This window comes from Hylobates moloch, unplaced genomic scaffold (assembly GCF_009828535.3).
Source record: "Hylobates moloch isolate HMO894 unplaced genomic scaffold, HMol_V3 SCAFFOLD_20, whole genome shotgun sequence".
Taxonomy (NCBI): Eukaryota; Metazoa; Chordata; class Mammalia; order Primates; family Hylobatidae; genus Hylobates; species Hylobates moloch.
This window is the reverse complement of record NW_026652295.1, coordinates 37,662,915-37,686,010: the sequence shown is the minus strand read 5'-3', so window position 1 is coordinate 37,686,010 and position 23,096 is coordinate 37,662,915. Positions and strand designations below refer to the sequence as shown.

General features: G+C 41.5%; 1 protein-coding gene across 6 annotated transcripts; it reads left to right on the top strand.

Moving 5' to 3' along the window:
- The first annotated feature begins 880 nt into the window (after window positions 1-880).
- Window positions 881-13,094, top strand: SAYSD1 (SAYSVFN motif domain containing 1). Of its 6 annotated transcripts, none has more exons than XM_058432174.1 (3): window positions 881-958; window positions 2,948-7,411; window positions 11,380-13,094. In XM_058432174.1, the coding sequence occupies exons 2-3, from the start codon at window positions 7,346-7,348 to the stop codon at window positions 11,722-11,724; spliced, it is 411 nt and encodes a 136-aa protein (XP_058288157.1). In that variant the 5' UTR covers window positions 881-958; window positions 2,948-7,345; the 3' UTR covers window positions 11,725-13,094. The 6 variants fall into 6 exon arrangements, with proteins under 6 accessions (XP_058288157.1, XP_031996701.1, XP_031996702.1 ...); XM_032140811.2 differs by lacking the exon at window positions 881-958 and adding an exon at window positions 1,590-1,732; XM_058432175.1 differs by lacking the exon at window positions 881-958 and adding an exon at window positions 2,126-2,147.
- The last annotated feature ends 10,002 nt before the right edge of the window (window positions 13,095-23,096 follow it).

Below are 23,096 nucleotides of genomic sequence, written 5' to 3'. Positions count from 1 at the left end.
TGGCCTACAGGGCCTTACATGCACGATCTTGCCCCTGGCATCTTTATTTTCTATCACTCTTTCCTCCCTCCCTCTCTCCCTCCTTCCCTCCCTCCCTGCCTCCCTCACCCTCCTTCCAATCCAGTCATAACAGCTTCCCTGATGTTCTGTGAACAAGTCAAGCACGTTATTTGAGGCCTCGGGACCTTTGCACTTGTTCCTCTGACTGAAACACTCCTGTTCAGATATCTACGTACCTTTCTCACTCATTTAAATCTATGTCCAAATGATAAACCCTCAGGGAGGTCTTCTCTAATACCTCCACCATTGCCTACTTTGCTTCACTTTTCTTCACAGCACTTATCAGTACCTGATATGACATGAAATATGTAGATACACATTTATTTATTGTCTGTATTTCCATTTGGAGTGTAAGCTCTAAGAAAACAGGTTTTTGTTTTTTTTTTCCTTTCATCCCAGCATCCCCAGTGCCTGTGACTTTGGACAGAGCAGGCCCTAGGTAAACGTTTATTAAATAAATGGATGACTGTTCTAATTTGTCTAATTTCTCAAGTCACCCTCAGCCAGATCCAACAAATATTTGAGTCTTAATTATGTAAGTGACACTTAGCTAGATGCTTACAGCTTTAAGAACATATAAAACAGCCCCTAACCTGAACTGTGTCCTTTTGGGAGGGTACTGATTGGGAGAGGGCACAAGGAAACTCCCAGAGTACAGAAATGTTCTTTATCTCCATCTGGGTGGTAGTTACACAGGTGCATACATAAGAGCAAATCTACTGAGCCATATTCTTAAGATATGTGTATTTTATGTTGCACCCCAATAAAAGTTTTTGTTGTTGTTTTTTTTAAGGTTCTGACGTATCTAGACACAAAACGAGATAATTTCCCAACGTGGCAAGAGCAATGATGCAGATGCACAGCCTGCTTTGTGAGCAGTGAGAAAGTCACCCTCCAGGTACTAAGATTGGCATACCCTTGATAAGAGAAAAAGGGTAGGATGTAGCCCGTTATTCTCCTGAAGCTGGAACGTCCTAGAGATCACGGGCCTCTCCTATCCCCTGGAAACATCTTCTCACTGTGGCGCTCTTCATTGGAGCCCAACAACAGCGATCCCGAATACAGGACGCTGGATCAGTGGGGGCTCCAGTCCTTAAGTGAGATGGAGCAAGGCAGAGCGACCTTTGGGAGAGGGGCAATGGGGCAGCCCTGTGCTTTAGACTTGGCTTGAGGAGGTGATATTGTGTCCACGTGCCTGTGAAGCGAGGACGGCTGAGGATACACGCGACCCGCTAGACTCCGCAAACGGAGGGGAGGCGGGTCACACCAGTGCGCATGCGCAGCAGGGGCCTCTGCCACGCAGGCGCACAGCGGCCCGGCGCGGGCCGAGCGGAGGCAACGGTTGTGCGGCCTGCGGGCGCGCGCTCCCTTACCGGCCAACGGACGCGAGGCGCGCGCTCCCTTACCGGCCAACGGACGCGAGGCGCGCGCTCCCTTACCGGCCAACGGACGCGAGGCGCGCGCCATGGAACAGCGGTTAGCTGAGTTTCGGGCGGCGCGGAAACGGGCGGGTCTGGCGGCCCAACCCCCCGCTGCCAGTCAGGGCGCACAAACCCCAGGAGAGAAGGCGGAAGCAGCAGCGACTCTAAAGGCAGCCCCAGGCTGGCTAAAGCGGTTCCTGGTATGGAAACCTAGGCCCGCGAGTGCCCGGGCCCAGCCTGGCCTAGTTCAGGTGAGAGGACGGAAACTTCGGCCCTAGCACCTGGCCTCGGAGCCACAGTCGAGGGCGCGGCCCTAGCTGCCGGGGGTGTGGCCCTAGCTGCCGGGGGTGTGGCCCTAGCTGCCAGGGGGTGTGGCCCTAGCTGCCGGAGGCGGGGCTGCTGGCCCCTCCCTCCTGATCCAGGGCTGGACCGCTCATCTCCGGCCACACGTGTCAGCACTGTTACCGGTTTTGACATTTTCTTTCCAGCCCGCGACCCACGCAGCTCCTGATTCCAGACAGGAAGCGAGAGTCGAGGGTCCTGGAAGAAAGCACCTCTGCCCTTAAATTATTCACTCCGAATTGAGTTACCGTGACGCCCTGTGGCTTTGGGAAAGCTCTCCACAACCAAGTTGAGCCACAGCCCTCTGCTAATGGAGGTTAAAAGGTCTAATTGGATACTGATCAAAAGTAGCAGTAATTAAAACTTCATTTGATTCGCACCTGGGGCACATGCAGCTAGTAGCCCAGATAGCCTGTGACTTAGAAATGCATTTGAATACAGAATTTACCAAAGTGTGGTAGCTGTAACTGCCGGTAGTGGCAGAAGCTTATTCAAGTTCCATGGTGAATGTTTAAGACACAAACAAAGAAAAAGTGATTTAGTATGATAACCTTTTCACATTTAATTGTTTTGGCAATCTCTTATTTTGCAGATGAATTTAATTTGCATCCTTTTGTGTTTTCAGTTAGTTTTAACTCATCAGTAAAATGGTAAGGTGGCTTGCAGTGAGGTTGAAATGTCTATGTGGAAATACGGGACAAAACATATCAAGGGATAAGTGCTTTGTAACAATTTGTGCCCAGTGCTTTGTTCCTCATAAGTGTAATGAGAACTAAAAAATTCCTTTTAAAATGAAAATGTGCTGGAAGAAAAGTGTATCTTGCTCACCTTAAAATTATTTCCTGTAAGTTCATCTATTATTGCACAACATTTGATTTGAGGGAATTTTTAAAAATTACTGAATCTATTACTCAATTTTGATTTGATATTCTCAGTAATGTACAGGATTCCAACTGACTTGCAGAAAGGTGAAAAGAGCGCAGCAGGGTTCAGACAATCCATTTCCCTGTGTGCAGTTTGTGTTAATTGTCTTTGGATAATTTTGTTGTTGACTAGAACTTTCTAAGTACAACACTTACTTAAGATTTTAGAAACCATTTCCCTTATTCTTTTTCTCTCTGCAGTTAAAAAGCGATGTCTAACCCACGAAATGAGCTTTTGACTGTATGTCTCATTTCCAAAGGAATGAGATCATTGAGTTGGACCCAGAGAAACTGAACTCAGAGAAAAACTTCCATTATTGAGAACCCAAAAGCTGATGGCCAGACAAAAGGATAAGAGGAAATGCTGGACCTCCAGTTGCTTGTTAATTGCTCTGTTTTTCATAAGGGACTCTGCCTTAAGCTCATTTTCATTGACTTATCATTTCTGGGTTTGCTCTGGTGTGAAAATTCTCATTTAATTTTTTTTCTTCAGATTCTGCCTCCAGTTTAGAAAAGAAAAAGTCTAATTTACAATTCATGTCAGACAATTTTGATGGCACACTGTGGCCTGTCAGATATTTCTTTAGCATTCTATTTTTTAAAAATTATTTTTTTGTTTTTTAATTGAAACAGCTTTATTGAAATAAGATTTACATACTACAGAATTTCTCTTTTAACATACAGTTCAAAGATTTTTAATAAATTTATTGAGTCATGCAACCATCACTACAACTTTAGAACGCCTCTATCACTCCAAGAAGACCCCTCACGCACATTAGCAGTTACTACCCATTTCCAACCCCAGCCCTGCACAAACGTCGGTCTACTTTCTATCTCTATACATGTGTCTTTTCCGGATGTTTCATGTAACTGGAATTATACAGTATGGTAAACACATTTTTTGTCTATTAATTTTTATATTCAACTAGGTTCAACATGTAGCCGTAGCCAAGTATTTTAAATTTTCCTTCTGGAAGTTTGAAAATATTTGTCTTTTTTGATACTTACTTCTCCTTCTGCTTTCTCTTTTTCATACTGAAACAGTCTTTTAAATGATTGCATTCATTGATTAACTCCTTATTTTTCCCTTCTAGCAGAACACCTTCCTTTTCTCTCTCAAGGCAGCATCCTTGGATATTAATGACCTTTTGTTCGTTATCCCGTTTCTTATGAGCACCATCTAGTTGTTGAAGCAACAGATTTTCATGCTGTAGTTGAGATATTCTCTCCTCTACGTAATCCCACTTTCCAAAGGATTTACTTGGCTTAGGTCCTTTTGTATACTTTATAAAACCAAAACCTTTTCTCTGAGAGAATTTCTTGTGTCATGGAGTTTACTTTTTAGGGTATTGAATTTAATTCGAGCTTCGGAAAGTTGCTCAGTTAAAAACTCATTATTATCTTTTAGTTCAGAAATATCAGAACTCGTTTTCTTTCTTGTAAAGAAACGTCTTGTGCTGTCTGTAAAGCAAGTTCTAGGTCTCTTTTTGTTTTCACACTTTGATCACACTCACTTATAGCAGCAGCCAGTCTAGCATGGAATGGCTCAACTTCAGCTTCCAGTCTTTCCTTGTTTTGATTTTCCTTCTGCAGTTTAGACTTGAGCATTGCGTTCTCAGTTTTGAGGTCCTTAAGCTGTTGACCATACTGGGATACTGTTTTTGTTAATGTTTTTCCATTCGGTTTTATAGTCTCTTGAAGGTCATCATTCAGTTCTTTAACAATTTCAATGTCCTTTTTCCCTCTCGAGGTTCCTATTTTTTATTGTGTATACTTACATACACAATAAAGGCAATATCTCTCTTCAACAAGCAATTTTGGGAAAAAAAGCATCAGATCTTTTTTTTCTTAAAGTATTTCTTCAAGCCTTCAATTCCATTTCTAGTGATCGACAGTCAGTTCAAGCTGTTCTTTTACTTCAACTTCTTTCCTATGTTGCTGCACTTTCCTTTCTAACTCTTCCCTAATTTTTTCATACAACATATTAGCATTTCTTCTCATCTTCTTCTATTAAGGTGCATTCAAACTGTAGAGTTCTTGTTTCCATTCTACTTTTTGATATTGAACTGTGACTTCATTTCTTGTGTTTTGGATAGCTCCTTCTTCAGTACACTAAACTCAGTTTTCATATTTCTTATTGTCTAGTGTAAGTTGTTCACAGATAATTTTTTTTAAGTGACTTTTCACATGAAAGAAATGCATTCTGGATTTCCATTAGGATATGAGAATCATTACAATCCATTCCATATTGCTTAATGAGCATCATAAACTTCTTACAATGGGGGTAAGGTTCCTCATGATCCTCTGAAGCTGTTTCAGATGGCCGAGTTAAGTCATCAGGTTCATCTCTAAATGAGTTTGCTTTTTGACCTTTTTCTTTTCATTTGACATTTTCTTTGCAGGCCTAGCATACTCTTCATTCTCCTTCCTAGGAAATCTCTGATGGTAAACTCTTTCTTTGTTGAATTAATTTATGATCATCAGCAGCAGATGTACTATCATATAGGTTTTTTTGATACTTTTTAACTTTTGTGCTTCTTTCTAGCTTCTTCAACCTGTGGCTATTTATTTTCACTTTCAAGCTTTCTTGTTCTTCCTCTGATGTCACTTTTAGTTCTTGTTCTGCTTTGGATGTTTGTTCGTTCTTCCTTTCTGTGGCTTTCTTCACAACAGAATCTTTCACTTCCATGGTAGGCTTTAGGGAAGGAAGTTTTTCAGGAGGCCCTTCTCCCTTTCCATTTACCATATATTTTTTCCTTTTTTATATGAAGGTCCAAGTAAAGACTTTAAAACACTCTCAGGGATACACTGCTTGGTAGTAAAAGTCAAGTCTTCATCATCTGGTTTAGGCCATGAATCAACACACAGTTTTTTAAAAAATACTGAATGCAGATGCTTCAGAACTCCCAGAATCTTTTGCACTTTCTCTTCGTTTTTTCAAACTTGCATTCTTCTTGGATGCTTCTTCTGGGTTGTCATTTTGAAGACCATTTTCAAGTTATCTTTTTTTTTAATGTTGCAAAATTTGTTGTGAGTGCTTGTCAGACCACCAGAAATAGCATAATCTGCAGTCTGTTCATACATACTCTTGAGTAAAGACAATATTTTGCTGAAGAAGAATGCTAACTATACCTGACAAGCCATAATGTACAACAGGCATGAGAGCTGTTCTTTTCAACCTATCAACAGCATGTACATTTGCTTGTTTCTTCACTAAAATTCCACCTTTTGCTGCGTTTTGCAAACTATAGCAAGTAAAAGTAGTGTGTTTCCATCCTTGTTCAGCACTTCAGTATTCACATGGTGTGAAGGCAGTTTTTCTGCCAGTAGTGTATTCTCATTGTAGGTAGCATAGTGTAGTGTGTTGTTGCTGTAGACATCCATAAGATCTGGATTGGTGCCACGTTCTAGCAGAATGATGACACAAATCTCTTCTTAGCAATGTACAGCCTTCATCAAAGGTATCCTGTTTCATTTGTCACCAATGTCAGTCTGACATTTTCGGTTTACCTGGAGAGTGACCACTTCCACATGGCCATTGGCACAGGCCAAATATAAAGCAGTCCTGTTCATCCACAGATGAAGGAATGCAGAAACTCCAGGATATTTGCACAATGGAATACTCTTCAGCCATCAAACTTTAGGACATCACCCCACTTCCAGCAACGTGGAGAGAGACCTGTTCATCCACAGATGAAGGGATACAGAAACTGTAGTATTCATTCACAATGGAATACCCTTCAGCTGTGCACATATACTGAAATCATATGACCTGGAGCCACACAGTTGAACCTGTTCATACCTTGATGAAGTGATGACAAAACTGGAATATATATCCAGAATGGAATCCTCTTCCACCACAGAAATGGATGAAATCCTGTATTTGCAGTCATGTGGAGAAACCTGTTCATCCACAGATGAAGGGATAAAGAAACTGTAGTATATATACACAAATGGAATACTCTTCATCCAGAAAAATGTAACGAAATTACATCATTTGCAGCCACACTGTTGAACCTAGAGGACATCACGGTAAATGACCTGTCCTGTCCACCCACAGCTGAAGGGATAAAGAAACCACCATACAGATACGCTATGGAATATGCTTCAGCCATAAAACTTTGGGAAATCCTGTCATCCACAGCCACGTGGAGAAACTCAGAGGACATTAGGTCCAAGGAAATGAGCCTGGTAGAGGAAGTCCCACACCTTTTAATCTCAGGCATGGAGATTCCAAAAACTTTATCTCCTGTCCATCCACAGATGAAGGGATCAAGAAATTGTAATGTATATGCACAAAGAATACTCTTTGGCCATCAAAATAACTAAACCATGTCATTTGGAGCCGCTGAGTCTGCAGCTGCCTCGTCCTACACCATGGTTGGAAGCCACTGCGGCCTCCATCTGGGCCAAGCTCTGACCACAATGATGCCTCTGTCCCCACCCGGGCCTCGCGCTGACTGACAATGCCACTGCATCTTTTCAGTAGTTGTTGATGAGGAAGTATCTACATCCTCCTTCCCACCACCAGATTTTGCTTGGAGAAAAGCAGTTTCCCGAAATAATTCTGTGACGAGCTTCTTCCACATTAGGACAAAAATGCTGGTAACTTTTATTAAAAATTCCTACAGAAGCCTCCTGCTTCCCTCTCCAGCCATATCCCAGGCAAGACCCCAGCACACCACCCTGCCCCAGAACCCATTCCCCATACCCATCCACCACTCCTGACCTCCAGGCCTTGGTTCAGGCTGGCCTTCTGCTCAAAGGCTCTCCTTTGGAGTCGCCTGGCTAAGCACAGCTTTGCCTCACCCCCCCAAAATCTAGTCGTCATCTTGAATTTCTCCCTTTCCTTCACTATCATTCATTCATTCAACAAAAATCTTGTCATGTGCCCACTGTGTTCCAGCTTTTGCTCTAAATCCTGGGAGACAGTGTGATTAAGACACACAAGTCCTACTTTTGTACAACTTGCATTTGAGCTTGGGGCAGCAGGGAAAGGAGGACAATAAACAAAACCAGATAAATGCTATGAAAGAAAAAAGATAAAACCAGTGGATTGTGATAGTGAATTAGGGGTGAGGGGAGCAGAGTACTGGTTTAAATCAGCTGAGCAGGGAGAACTCACGAAGGAGGAGACATTTAACAAGAAGGAACCACCCTGGCAAAAACGGGGACTAAGCCAAGGGCACATATGTTGACATTTTTGCTGTTTGTAGTAGGAGAGGTCGACCAAGTGATATGAGGGGAAGGGAGCATTCCTCTCAGAGGGAACCACAAGTGCAGAGGCCCTAAGGTAGGAAGCAGCTTGATATTTGAGGAATGGCAGTGCCTTCCTTGGACCATTCCTGTGTGTGATGTAACAGTCACAAACACTTTTTCACCCAGGTTTTACAGCAGAAGGGAGCTGGTACTCAAGACAAATTCCAAATGAGGCAGAAGAATGTCCGTATCTCTCCTCTTCCTTGTTTGTTCCCTTCGTCAGTTTGTTTACCCCCCCACCCCCACACCCATCTACCTCTAGCTCCCTAACCTTTCTCCTGCCACCCCCCATAAAGGCCCCTAAATAAATAAAATGGATTTTGGAGGAGACCATCCTAGGATCCCAGACTGACCTCATCTCTGCCTATCACTCTTTGTATGAATTTAGGGAAATTGCTTAACCTCTCAGTGTTTTCTTATCAGTAAATTGGTAATAATAATGCCTGCTTCCTGGATTACAAGAATTCATACATTTGAAGACTCTCAGTAAATGGTGACATAGGAGCATTCTTTTTATACTCCCTAAATGATAAATTTAGTTTATTGTGAATCTCAACATGTATATTCAAAATGTATTTTGTGTTCATCAGTCCACTATTTCCATCTGACTGCTGTCACCACCCTGGTCGATGTCTGGCTCTCTCTTGCTAGGCCTCCTCCCCAGTCTTTTTAGCACCAGGGATTTTGTGGAAGACAATTTTTCTACCTGGGGGCGGGGAGAGATGGCTTCAGGATGAAGCTGTTCCACCTCAGATCATCGGGCATGGGTTAAATTCTCATAAGGAGTGGGCGCCCTAGGTCCTGTGCATGTGCAGTTCACAATAGGGTTCATGGTCCTGTGAGAATCTAATGCCACTGTTGATCGGACAGGAAATGGGGCTCAGGCAGTAATGCATGCTCACCGGCTGCTCACCACCTGCTGTATGGCCTGGTTCCTAACAGGCCATGAAACCGTACGGGTCTGGGGATTGGGAACCGCTGCTCCAGATGACAGCCAGAGTAGTCTTAAATGAAAGGTGGATAGTTTATTGTGAATGTCAACATGTATATTCGAAATGTGTTTTGTGTGCATCAGTCCACTATTTCCATCTGACTGCTGTTACCACCCTGGTCAATGTCTGGCTCTTGCTAGGCCTCCTCCCCAACCTTTTTTAGCACCAGGGATTTCGTGCTTTTGGTTAGTTCCCTGCTTAGACCTTCAGCTGTTTCCCGTTCCCAGAATCTTCACTGCAGCCTGCCTGGCCCTACTTTATCTGGTTCCCACCCTCATGCCCTCCTTCCTTAGCCCTGTCATCTCATGCTACTCTCCCCCTTGCCCAGAACACTGCCCAGATGCATTCTTCTTGGGCCAGAAGTACTGTGCATGTGTGTCAAACCTGAAACAGACATTTCTTTCTTTAATGAGTATCAGGGGTCAGGGATGTGGCTGATAATATAAGGGCCTCTCCAATCAGACTTTCTAATCTAACTGAAAAGATAATTACAACGTTGATGGTAAAAAAGAAGGTTCTGACAAAATAGAACTTCTGAAACATCATAAATCAGATGACCAGTATTTGTGATCCCCTTTTAAATATTCATGTGAAGAATAATAGGGGATGTAACTGAAGAGATGAACTAAAAGTTCTGCTATGTATTGAGAACCTAAGTATGGGATGCCGTGTTTGGATCTGGAGACACGTGGCCTCCTGGTACTTAAACAATCTGGCATCATACGTGACATGACCTATAGTAGAAGAGAGACACTGTAGTGCTGAATAGTTTGGTGCTCAATGAATGGGAGAGCTAGTTGGTGCTGGGGGAGGCGGAGGGGCACCCTTCCTGATGCCCAGGGAGGTCAGGGCTGACGGTTCATGAACTGTGATTGCCTGGAAGGAAGGCAAAGAGTTGAGGAAGAAAGAGGAAGTGGACGGAATTCTAGGCTTGAGATGAGGGCTGAGAATATCTTTGGGTAATAAGACCAGTTAAGCTGGAGAAGAAGGGTCATTTATGGAACAAAAGATTGTGGATCATGTTGTCATGGAATTTCCTAGACCACTGTGACCCGTTAGTGGATGGTGAAATTAACATAGAAGATCTTGTCCCCTATTAAAAATGTTTTTAAAGTAGAGTAGGAAATACAAGAGAATGTCTCAGGGAGGGTAAGTGTTGACTTGTGAAACTTTGTTGCATATATGTATTCTGGGTTACAGTCTAAAATGTATTCCTTATTGTAGGTCATGTTCAAAAGAGTTCCGAAAACAGTGGACTGGACACAGAGCTGTCTAAATACCTGTGTCTGCCATTAGCATCTGGCACAGGGGCCTGTGTACTGGCATTTCAATCTATTGAACAAATTGAGGGTCTTGGGTTTCAGCCCAAGGAGTTTGTATTTTATCCTGTAGGCAGTGAAAGTTTTTGAAGGTTTGTGAACAGGAGGGTAATGGGTCTTTAAGAAAATTCATTTAGCAGTTGTACATAGGATGGCTTGGGGAGGGAAGAGATAGGAGGCAGGGAGTCTAGTTAGGAGACATTGGCTGGACCTTGGGTGAGTGACAATGACCTGTGTAGGTTAATCACAGGGGATGGGAAGGTAAGGGGGCCCAGGAATGGCTCTAACAGTGGTTTTTGTTTGTTTTTGAGGCAGTGTCTTGCTCTGTTGCCCAAGCTAGAGGGTGGTGGTACAATCTCAGCTCACTGCAGCCTCCGCCTCCCAGGTTTGAGCGATTCTCATGCCTCGGCCTCCTGAGTAGCTGGCATTGCAGTCGTGTGCCACCATGCTGGCTAATTTTTGTATTTTTAGTAGAGATGAGGTTTCACCATGTTGGCCAGGCTGGTCTCAAACTCCTGAGCTCAAGTGATCTGCCTGCCTCAGCCTCCCAAAGTGCTGGAATTACAGGTGTGCACCTGGCTGATTTTTTTTTTTAAACGTGAAAAGGATTTTTGTTTCCTGTCTCTATTTTAGAATCTTGTCACTCATAATATTTTAGGTCATCTAATCCAGTCAACAAAGGTATATTGACTCTGACTGTATTTGAAGCATTTGTCATGACTGTTGCATTATCAGTTATTCAGGAGTTTCTGTATGGGGCACAAATTAGCTCTTCTTAGCAGCAGACTAATCTGAAGAAATGACTCCCACGAATAAGAATTTGTCTGAATGCTGCAGGGCTTTTATTAGGTCACATCTCACTAAGTGCTGATCAGTTTTGATTCAGTTGGAGTAGAGCACATAGGTTCTTTGGAGATGATTGTTTTAGAGAGTGGCGTGAAAGAATAGAAATCAATGAGCCAGCAGCCTTCTCAGAGCAATGAAAACTGCCTTTTCAGATTAGTTTTGATCATCTCAGCTCCATTACCCTTTATTCTTTCTTTTGTTTGTTTGTGTGTCCTAGGAAGCGGCTCAGCCCCAGGGCAGCACATCACAGCCACCATGGAACACAGCCATTCCTCTGCGATCGTGCTGGGACCAGTCTTTCCTGACCAATATCACCTTCTTGAAGGTTCTTCTCTGGTTGGTCCTGCTGGGACTGTTTGTGGAACTGGAATTTGGCCTGGCATATTTTGTCCTGTCCTTGTTCTATTGGATGTACGTGGGGACACGAGGCCCTGAAGAGAAGAAAGAGGGAGAGAAGAGCGCCTACTCTGTGTTCAATCCAGGCTGCGAAGCCATCCAGGGCACCCTGACTGCAGAGCAGTTGGAGCGCGAGTTACAGTTGAGACCCCTGGCAGGGAGATAGGACCCAGCTGTGCTGTCATGCAGCTAACCTCTGATGTGGTCTTCCTCACCATTGGCTATGGATTTGATTTCAGGTGTATAGGACTAAGGGCAGCTTGCGGGTTAGCTCTGTGACTGCATGGTTTTTCTACATTCTTTCCCTGATCTTTTGCTGCCATTTGATCTTTGATAGTTTTGGTGAAACTCTAAAATACATTCACTGTGGGTCCGATGCAATTTATAAAAATTATGTACTCAAGAAGGGAGACTTGTTTGTTTCATTTCTCATCTGTTTAGGAGATGATTTTAGAGCACTAGAAAGGCACTGGGGAGATTCTCAGCTTAAAACATCCAGCAGTTTGAAGTATGATTAGGTACATCAGGGCTGCATTGTCAATGTTCTCTTTAAGTCTTTTAACATTTGTAGCAATTTTTTTTTTTCCCGGAGAGTTTAGGTTGCAAGTTTTGGGTTTCTTGTTTGTTTTTGTTTTGCTTCCTGCTTTCTTTCATTTTCAGTCATTACTGGTATTGAAAAATAAAATATCTTTAAAACATCTCATCTTCAGAAATAGGTCCCTCTTCATTGCCCATCACCGTCTTCCACTCTTCTATTATTTTGCCACCACTCAGTAAAGGAAGGTAGGAAGAGACAAAGGCCTAAGTGCAAGTGTGGGGAGGGATTTCACAAGTGGTTATTAACGGCCAGTTCAGCAAGAAGTATTGAGTGTGTACACAGGGGAGGGCCGGAAGTGTAACTCCAGACCCATTGGCTGCTTGAGTTGTTTCTTATATTCTAAGGCAGTAGTCCCTAACCTTTTTGGCACCAGGGACCAGTTTTGTGGAAGACAGTTTTTCCATGGACGGGGTGGTGGTGGAGGTGGTTTCGGGATGAAACTTCCACCTCAGATCATCAGGCATTAGTCTCATAAGGAGCACCCAACCTAGATCCTGGCATGCGCAGTTCACAATACGGTTCTAAGGGCTTTAGAGTAAGCAGCCTTTTCACCTGGGGGCCTCTGGTGAGAAATTCTGTAAATTGTGATAATCAGGCTGGATTTTAATGCTCCTTTTCCAGTACAATGTTAGAGTTTGGGTTCATTAAAATTAGGCAAACTCCCATTGGGTTAGGGCTTCTCTCATTAATTCCTTTTTGTGGCTAACCTTACTGTGTGTCAGCCCTTGTTGAAAATTCTTCTGGCATGTGTTGCTCTTCCTCACAGCCCTTCGCCCGTTGGGAGTCTGGCTGTCCCTCAGAGCCATCCGGTCAAGCAGACGGTCTGTTCTGTCTCACAGAAAAGCCTTTTCTTCCATGAGTTCTGTCTGAACCGAACATGTACAAAGTATGGGAAACAGATGAATCCCTATTAAACATGAAGTTTTTTTTGTATTTAAGATACAATTTTGTTGACTGATTTATTTTCTTAAGGCGTTCTTAATTTTCTCGAAACTTTCCTTGGGCTTTTCTGTTTCATAAAGGCCCCATACAAGGGAGTAATTCCCTCATCTTAAGTTTTACTGCAGTGCTCAGGGCAGTAAGCATTGCTGTGGGAAAGAACTAATTTGTATTTTAAAAACATATAATTCAGACTTTCCCCTAAAACAAAATGCCTGTAACTCTGAGTTAGGTTTGATCTAATTAGTAATCCCAATGGGGTAAAGACTTAAGCACGCAGGAGACTTGACCTGTGGGTGGACCTCAGTAGTGATTTTTGAAATGCAGCTGTTTTTGAGGTGGAGTCTAGATTGCCCCAAACCCATCTTGCATGAGATTTTCTGTGAACAATTTGTCACTTCTCCTCACCTCTTCCCAAAGGTGCATGTAATGATGGCATTAACTTCTAGGAAAAATAGGGTATGAATCAATTAAAGGCCTGGCAGGGAGAAGAAGAAAGAACAATAAGTATTTGGTGATCTCATCAGACCATTAGGCTTTAGGTGCAGCCTTGATTTCCTGAATTTAGTCCTATTGATCTCAGAATTTCTGCTCACAGCCTGACCATTAACCCAGCATGCAGCTTCCATTAAAGGATTCTTCTGTCATCAGGGAACTTGAAATCCCAGAGGTAGATGCAGTCACTGTGATAGCTTTATACATGAGTGAAGTCGTTTCTGTCCAAGTCTAACAAGTTACTTGGTTTTTGCTTTTATTCACATTATCCCATCTTGCCTATTGATAGGGACTGTTAAAAACTACATCTAAAGTTGGAAGGGACCCCAAAATACCATCAAGTGTGTTCCCCACCCCCAACCTTGGGCAGGGCCATCATTTATTCCCAACTAAAGATGATTTGTTTCTAGGGAACCCCTAAAGAAGATTCCAGGTACTTCCTAGGAAGTTCTTTATGTTTACTGAAAGAACTTTTGCCACCCCCATCCCCGCCATCTGGGATGATTTTGTCTCCTAATCTCAGTGGCTGTGGAGTCCCTGGAGGCCTAAGTGAGCATCCTTCACACTGGTCAACCTTTACTCAGTTCTCTTTTCTCTCTGCTCCTTAGGCCAAGTCATTGAGCTATACCTCTGGGACTCAATCACTTTCATGCTAGCCCTGACCTAAGTTTTTCAGGTTTGGGTGGGGGTGAGTGGCCCTGTGGATGGGTGTAATGATCTTTCTCAAAAGCTTTGGAGCTTTGCAGTGATGACTTAGGCATGTGTATTTTGTGCTATTAGAGTCATGCTTTGAGTATAGGCCGTCTCACATTTGCCTTTTGACTGATCTGTGTGCGTCAGTCAAGAAGCTCTGTGCTGCAAAATCTTAGAAAGTTACACAAAAGAACCAGTGACCCTCAGTTGGGCAGAAGACATCAAAATTCAAGCTATTTGTTTTTAGTTCCTGCCACTCATACCAGCAAATATTTGTAGATGCCCTGGATTTGGCGCTGCTGGGGACACACATGAGCCCCTGCATAGGATGAGCGTCCCTAAGAGCCCGGGGATGCAGGGGTGGGGTTGGGATGTCATGGAGCATGTTGCCGCCAGGCGGTGGCATAGAGCTGCCACTATACATCATGGGTCCCTTCACATCACACTTGAAAATTTACGTAATGTAGCATACAATCTGGAATGTTTATCTCAACTGCTTGTGCTGCCTTTTCAGATGTTTCTTTCAGTTTAAAATTCACAGAGGAGGCTGGGCGCGGTGGCTCATGCTTGTAATCCCAGCACTTTGGGAGGCCGAGGCAGGCGGATGACGAGGTCAGGAGATCGAGACCACGGTGACACCCCGTCTCTACTAAAAATACAAAAAAATTAGCCGGGCGTGGTGGCGGGCGCCTGTAGTCCCAGCTACTCGGAGAGGCTGAGGCAGGAGAATGGCGTGAACCTGGGAGGCGGAGCTTGCAGTGAGCCGAGATTGCGCCACTGCACTCCAGCCTGGGTGACAGAGCAAGACTCCGTATCAAAAAAAAAAAAAAAAAAAAATTCACAGAGGAAAGGGCTCATCAGAGGTCCTGGGAAAGGCGTAGAAAGCTACCAGAAGTGATTTATATATGTATTTTAAAATAAAGCAGCAGCCCCTCTCTAGATTTAGCAGGCAGTGTTACAGTTGCTTGCACATAGCTAAGCTTTGCGGGAAGGAGAGGTGGAATGATTAAGAATTTACATAGTTGGCAGAGAAAACCAACTCCCTAAGCCAAAGAAAGTAACTTTTGAACAGACTGCTTTGGTTTCTATCACACATACTTTTATTTCACAACTTTGGAGCACTAAGCTACATAAAGACTTGGATCCCATTCTCAAAAAGCTGAGAGAGAAGACAAGATGAGTGCACACAAACTGTATTATAAAGTACAGGACATAATGTGAATGTTTATAAAGGTGTAAGGTGTGTGTGTGTGTGTGTGTTTGTGTGTGTGCGAGAGATCACTTGCAGTCCTAAATTCTATATACTATATAGGATTTTCACTTCTATGTGAAAAATATTCCTTCCTCAACAAGTCATGGGTGAACGTTTGGAAAAGTATGGTCTATAGACCACCCACCTGCATAGGAATCTCCTGTAGTAATGTTAAAATGCAGATTCCAGGGCCCCCACTGACTCAGAATGTCTGGGGGCAGAGTCCTGAGAATCTGCATTTTAACAACCTCCCGGGTGTGATCTCTGACACAATAAAGATTAAGAGCCGCTGACATAAACCATAAATGTTAAAATAGGAAGAAAATTTAGTGATTATTAGATCCAAGCAAAGAAAATGGGTGTGCATTTTTAAAGGGAGCAATGAGGCTTGCTATTTTTCAAACTGTTCATTTGGAACACCAAAGCAAGAGAAGAAGAAGCATAGCTTTAAAACAATGAGGAACTAACTCCAAAGACTACGTGGAAATTAAAAGTCCTTTATTTTTGAGGTTTTCTCTAAATGATTACAACGAGAAGTACATGCTCATTTTAGAACATTTTGGAAATACAGGAAGGAATCAAATATTGTTGTACTTCTTTGCATATATTTTAGAAGCCAAGAGGCACATGGGGTGTATTGTGAGGACATCACCCTCCACCCTGCCATGTTTGTTCTTTCTCAAGCCTGCAAATGACACCATCCTAAACACGCTATCCTTTCCCTTGCTTTCTTTTTCTTTTTTAGGAGTTTGAGTTTTATTTATGTGCATTTGAAGTTTTTGTGTAAGGGAGTGATATGATCTAATTTACTTTTTTTTTTTTTTTTTTTGAGAGACAGAGTCTCGCTCTGTCACCCAGGCTGAGTGCAGTAGCACAATCTGCCTCCCAGGTTCAAGCAATTCTCCTGCCTCAGCTTCCCACGTAGCTGGGACTACAGGCATGTGCCACAACACCCAGCTAATTTTTGTATTTTTAGTAGAGATGGGGTTTCACTATATGCTGGCCTGCCTGGTCTCAAACTCCTGGCCTCAGGTGATCTGCCCACCTCGGCTTCTCAAAGTGTTGGGATTACATGCATGAGCCACTGCAGCAGGCCCCCAATTTTCATTCTAAAAGATCATCCACGCTATGGTGGGGAGTAGATTATCTATGTCATTCATCCATCCATCTATCCATTTACAGAGCATCTAAACTTTGCCAGTCCTGGTGCTGGGCTTAGCTCATACAGACATAAGGCAGACAAGGTTCCTTTTCTCAAGGAGCTCACAGTCAAATGGGGGAGGTAGCCAGTAACCAGACAGTTACAGGGCAGTGTGGTAAGCCACACTGAGAGTATGTCGTCTGAACGAGGACCACGGCATCAAAAGAGGATCTTAAATCACAGGTCAGGAAAGGCTTCCTGGAGGCAGTGACACTGTGCTGAGTTTAAAGGAGGACTAGGTACTCCCCCAAAAAAGAAGGTGGGGGTAAAAAGTAGCATTTTGGTCAGAGAAAACCACCTGGGAGAAAGGTGATAATCATGAAGGAGAATAACAAGCTTGGATACAGTCTGAAGACTTGGATGTTAAGGAACAAATAAACGGAATTGAGGAGAAGCAATTCCAGAAAGGAATATTGGGTGTCTCTTGCTTTTTGAGCAAACAATATTTCTTAATAATTACATCAGCACAAATAGAGCTGCTTCCTCCTTTTTCACAGCTACAGAGTGTACCATTGTATGGATACATTATCCATACAATGGATAGATTATAACTCAACAAGTCTCCATGAATGTATATTTAGGTAGTTTCTAATCTTTTGTTGTTGCAAACAATGTACAACAAATATCCTTGCACATATGTCATTTCAATATATGGGAATACTTCTCTGGGATAATTTCTTAGAATTAGATTTGCTGGCAAAAGGATATTTGACTGAAAATGTTGATAGATGTTGCCCTGCGTAGACGTGATTCTCATTTACATTCCTACCAGCAATGTATGAAAATGCCAGTTTCCTCATATCCTCACCAACACAGTTTGTTTTCCAACTTTCTGTACTTTGCCAATATCTGAGAAGTGAAATGACACCTCATAGTTTTAATTTAAATTTCTTATTATGGATGAACATCTTTCTATAAATTTATGAGCCATTTGTATTTATCTGTGAATTGTTTTAGCTTTTGCATGATTTCTGTTGAGTTCTTGGGAATTTTAAAATTTCATTTAGGAACTCTTCGTAAATGAAGAAAATTGGCTCTTTGAATTATGCGTTTCAAATATTTTTGCTCAATTTGTTCAAACTTGCCGTTTTTGTTTCTGTGTGGACATTTTTTGTTGTCAAATTTATGCATTTTATGACCTGGGTTTTTGTCATATGGCAAAAAAATTTCCATGTTTACCCACTGCTTTCATTTTCTATATTTAAGTTTTTTATCTATGGTATTTATTTTGGAGTGGGGCTACCGATAGGGATCCAGCTTTATTTATTCAGGCATCTAACTAGTTCCCTCAGGTTCATTTATTAAATAACCCATCTCTTTCCTGCTAATTTAAAACCCATCTGTATCATATACCATATTTCTTGTGTATTTGTATCTATTTTGGGCTTTCTGGTCTGTTCTTTTGATCTGACAGCTTTTTCACTTTTTATTATTGTAGCTCTTTGGTGTGTTTTAAAACCTGAATGGGCTAGACACCTCTTTATTACTCTTATTTTTGCTTTCTTTTTTAAAACTTATACTTAACATGTTTATTTTCTCCCTATGTTCTTTAGAATTAACTTGACCAGGTCCCCAAAATTTCTCTTGATATTTTTATTGGTCTCACATTAAATTTACAGATAAGGAGAAGAAGCACCTATAAGTTATTGTTTTACTATTCAAGAATATGGTATGCTACCATTTGTTTAAGCCTCTTTTACTGCCCCTCAGTTGCATTTTCAAGTTTCCTTTGTATTGATCTTACTATTCCCTGTTTATTCTTGGTCATTTTATCTTTTGCTATTAAGTTCAGTAAATCTTTTCTTCTATTATTTCCTCCAACTTGTTGTTGTGTATGTGTGTATGAAAACTATTGATTTTGCTATATTAATTTTGTACCAGTCCTTTACCAAATTCTTTTACTAATTATAATGATTTTTCAGTTGATTTGCCTGGATTTGCCACATAGCTAATTATTTCCTTTTCAAATAATGTAAAATTTAGTTCCTATTTTACCTGTGGGGTTTGTTTTGTTTTTTGAGACAGGGTCTTACTCTTGTCACCCAGGCTGGAGTGCAGTGGAGCAATCTTGGCTCACTGCAACCTCTGCCTCCTGGGTTCAAGCAACTCTCTCACCTCAGCCTCCCGAGTAGCTGGGACTACAAGTGTGCGCCGCCATGCCTGGCTAATTTTTTGTATTTTTAGTAAAGACGGGGCTTTGCCTTGTTGGCCAGGCTAGTCTTGAACTCATGGCCTCAAGTGATCCTCCCCTCTTGGCCTCCCGAAGTGCTGGGATTACAGGCATGAGCCACTGTGCCCGGCCTCTTTTCCCAATTTTTGTGCCTCTTATTTTTTTCTCTTTGTCCATTACATTGGCTAAAGCACCCGGAAAAATGTTAAATCAGAATAGTAATCAATGATATCTTTGTTTTGCTCTTGACTTTAATAAGCATGTGCCAGTATTTCCCACTAAGCATGATCCTGGCTTTGGGGTAGGTGACTAGACAGATAGATATACAGATATCTTAAGAAATTACTCATCTGGGCCAGATGCAGTGGCTCACGCCTGTAATCTCACCACTTTGGGAGGCCAAGGCAGGCAGATCACTGAAGGCCAGTAGTTTGAGACCAGCTTGGCAAACATGGAGAAACCCCGTCTCTACTAAAAATACAAAAATTAGCCAGGTGTGGTGGTGGGTGCCTGTAATCCCAGCTATTGGGAGGCTGAGGCGTGGGAATCACTTGAACCTGGGAGGTGGAGGTTGCAGTGAGCCGAGATCATGCCACTGCACTCCAGCCTGAGCGACAGAACGAGGCTCTGTCTCAAACAAACAAACAAAAAAGAAATTACTCATCTGTACTTATGTTATTAAAAAGTTTTTCTTAAATTAAGAATGGATGTAGAATTTCATAAAATCTCCTTTCAATGTAGTGGACATTAATCTTATGGTTTTTCTTTTTGATCAACTAATATAATCAATTAATATTACAGATTTATTTATTGAACCATCCTTTTATTCCGGGAATAAACCACCCTTGATTGTGATGTACTGTTTTTTGATGTGCCCATAGATTCTGTTTGTTAATAGTTGTATTTATGGTTTTTATCAGAGATTTTCATGAGATTATAGTATTTTTTAGCACTTCAGATTTTGAAATGTATTAAAAGCATATTTTTAAGATCTTCATTATAGATTGCTCCCTTTATCATTATGCAAAGCCCTCTTTGTTTTCTTTATTGCATTTTGCCCTGAATTTATTCTTATCTGATATTAAGGCTAGAAGCCTTGCTTAGTTTTTGTTTGCATTTGCCTCATGTGCCTCTGCCCATAGTTTTGTTTACAGCTTGAATTATTTTTATTAGGTATGCTGCTTGTATGTAAAGACTAGTTGGGTTTTCTTTTATAATCTATTATGAGAATATTTTCTTTTAATAGGTGAGTTTAACTTATTTGTGTTTATGAAAGTCTTGCTTATCTCATCACATTTTGTATGATTCTGTTTAGGTAGCTTCTTTTACCATACAGTCTCTGGGTTTTTTGTGTTTGCTTGTTTTGTTTGTGTGTATGTGTGTTTCTTTCAATAATCTAGAAAGTTTACATTTCTGTTTCAAGTTCATATTTTTAACTTTATATTGATTACTTAAAAATTGATATTTTTAGGTAATGTTTATTAACATCCTGTAAAAAATAAGTGTAATTTATATTTCCACCTCCTTCCTACTTTTCTCCGTCTTCCAACCCCCAGTTCTACTGATTTATTGACTAATTGATTGACTTTGTATCTTTAAATATAATTACAACCTACTACTTGAGTTATCAGCCTTAAATGATATATTTTGACCTGATAGATAATGAAATCAACATACCACCACTGCGTTTTATGCCTCCTCTCTTCCTTCCCTCATTTTATTAGTTATACCATATTCAGGTTTATAACATTTGTATTCTGTTCTTTAGTCCTATCTCTACATTTGTTTTAGTCTTGGTCCTACCTACAATTGATTTTTTTCACTTAGTGATTAACTCTGAATACATTCTCATGTTATTCTCCTACAGTATTGATTTTGACAGCTGCATAAAATTTCTGTATGGATAAATGTACCAGCCTTTATTTAGCCAATCCCCTATTATTAAGCATTTCAGTTGTATTCAGTTGTCACTAGCATGAATAATACAAACCAGGCTAACCTCTTTGAAATTTAAAATTCTATATTTCCGTCTCTTAGAAAAGAGTAATTAGAAGCCAATCCCTATTAAAGCCGGATCTCACACTTTAATCACCAAATCCCCTGGGGATCTCGTGAACATGTGGATTCTGATTAAATAGGTCTGGGTCAAGGCCTGAGATTCTGCATTTCTAACCACCTCGCAGGTGATGCTGATGCCGCTGATCTTTGGACCACACTTCGCATAGCAAGGTCTTTGAACACATTTCATTTCTGGGGAATTCTACTTGAATAAAAAAAATACTAGAAAACAGTGTATAGCAGTAGTTTCATTGTGTCTTATGATATAGTTTAAAATATCACATTTGTATCAAAATAACTTGTAGCATATAATTATTATTTGTGAACGTTCATTTTACAATTTTCTTAAATCTCATTTGTTTGGGCTTATTGTGGATATGTCCCTGGAACCCTCTCAGATGTGGACATCCCTGTCACATGGAAAAAAAGGCTGAGAACCCTGGGGACCAGAAATAAAGCAGAGGTCAGACAGGTACCCTAGAATGAGGCAGCGAAAAGAAACCTTTGGACCTCAATTTGTAAATAATAGCTGCACTCTTAATCTCTTGGGGATGTGTTTGTTTTTCAGTAGGTAGGTGGTTGTTTAGGTGGTTTTATCCTACCAGGCCCAAAGTGATCTGGCCCCTGCCTCTCTTTCCAGGTTACATTCACCTCCTTGGTTTGGCAGACTTTCTGTAAAGGGCCAGTTGGTAAATAGGCTTTGTTGACCAAACTGTCTCTGTTGCAATTACTCAACTTCGCCATTGTAGAGCAAAAGCATCCATAGACAATATATAAGTAAGTGAATGTGCCAGTAAAACTTTATTTGTAAAATCAGGTGGTGAACCATAGTTTACTGATCTAACAAACTAAATATGCTTCTTTCTACTTTAGGGTTTTGGCTGTTGCCTTTTCTGGGAACTCACTCCCCTAGATGATCCTAGGTCTTGCTCCCTTTTACTCCACTGGGGTCTCTCAGATGTCACTTCATCAGAGGCCTTCCCTGACCATCTAGCCTAAAATAGCACCCTACCCCCATATCTCCATGTCCTTTACTGCCTTTCTCTCTTGGTAAATGTTTCATTTATTGCTTCACTAATAATATTGATCTTATTTTAATAACTCTTAGAGAAAAGCGTATGTGTTGACAGGCAGAGTATTCTTTATGTACATGTCAGTTCATTTACAGTGGACCATCTCTAGGGACAGAAATAGCTTTGTTTTGCAGAGCTTGTTTTAATCATTTTTCTTCTAATGACTTTTCCTCTGAGATTTAGACTGAGTTTGGCGGTGCCAAACATATTGTGAAATGGCACCGGGTTGGTATGAAACAATTGCCTTGTTCTAGATCCTCATCAATAAAAAAAAAATGTCTTTGGTTATTCTGGCTGTTCTCATAGATTATATCAGTTTCTGTCCCATATATAATTTTCAAAAAACTATTTCTGCAAAAAGGAGCATTTCCTAGACAATTTGCATTTTTCCCAGAATCCTCATGGCCTAATAAAAGGCTGGGCAATGCAAGGCGAGTAGGGGCCCTAGAAGAGACATTTCTTGAAGAAACATGATCATTTTGGAAATTCATATTAGAATCTGATCACTTTGGAGGATCTAGCCCCAAGGAAGAGAGAGAAGTCAGATTCTGAAGTTCATGTAAGCTTTCTGTGATCTTGCTGCTATAGCTTTTGGAAATCTATATCTATGCATCATTTTTAGTGCAGCTGAAGAAAGCTGTTCTTCATGTGGGTGGCCAATGCAGAGGGTGCATGAGCCCCACACTTCGTTATGGAGATGACTCTAACTTGGGGGTATTACTAGGGCTTGGGTGGCTTGGCATGCTCCCAGGAGATATGCACCATGGATACAGAATGTCTCGAGAGCTATTGCATTTCTCATGTATGAAGTGACAGCAAGACTAACTCAGTCATGGAGCCTGAGAGGTAAGGGCCCCTTCCTGCGAGAAGGAAGGTCTGTATTTGAGAAGCAGGTGTTGTTCAAGGCTAGGAGAGTGAGTGAGAGCACTGCCATTACAGCTGATTCTGAGACCCCATGGGTGGCATTCTTTCTGGACTTGTGGCACCACCATGCCTTGTTTGGCAGACTTCACAATCTTTACCAATTTCTAGAAGGTGTTTTTGTAAATACTTTATGTA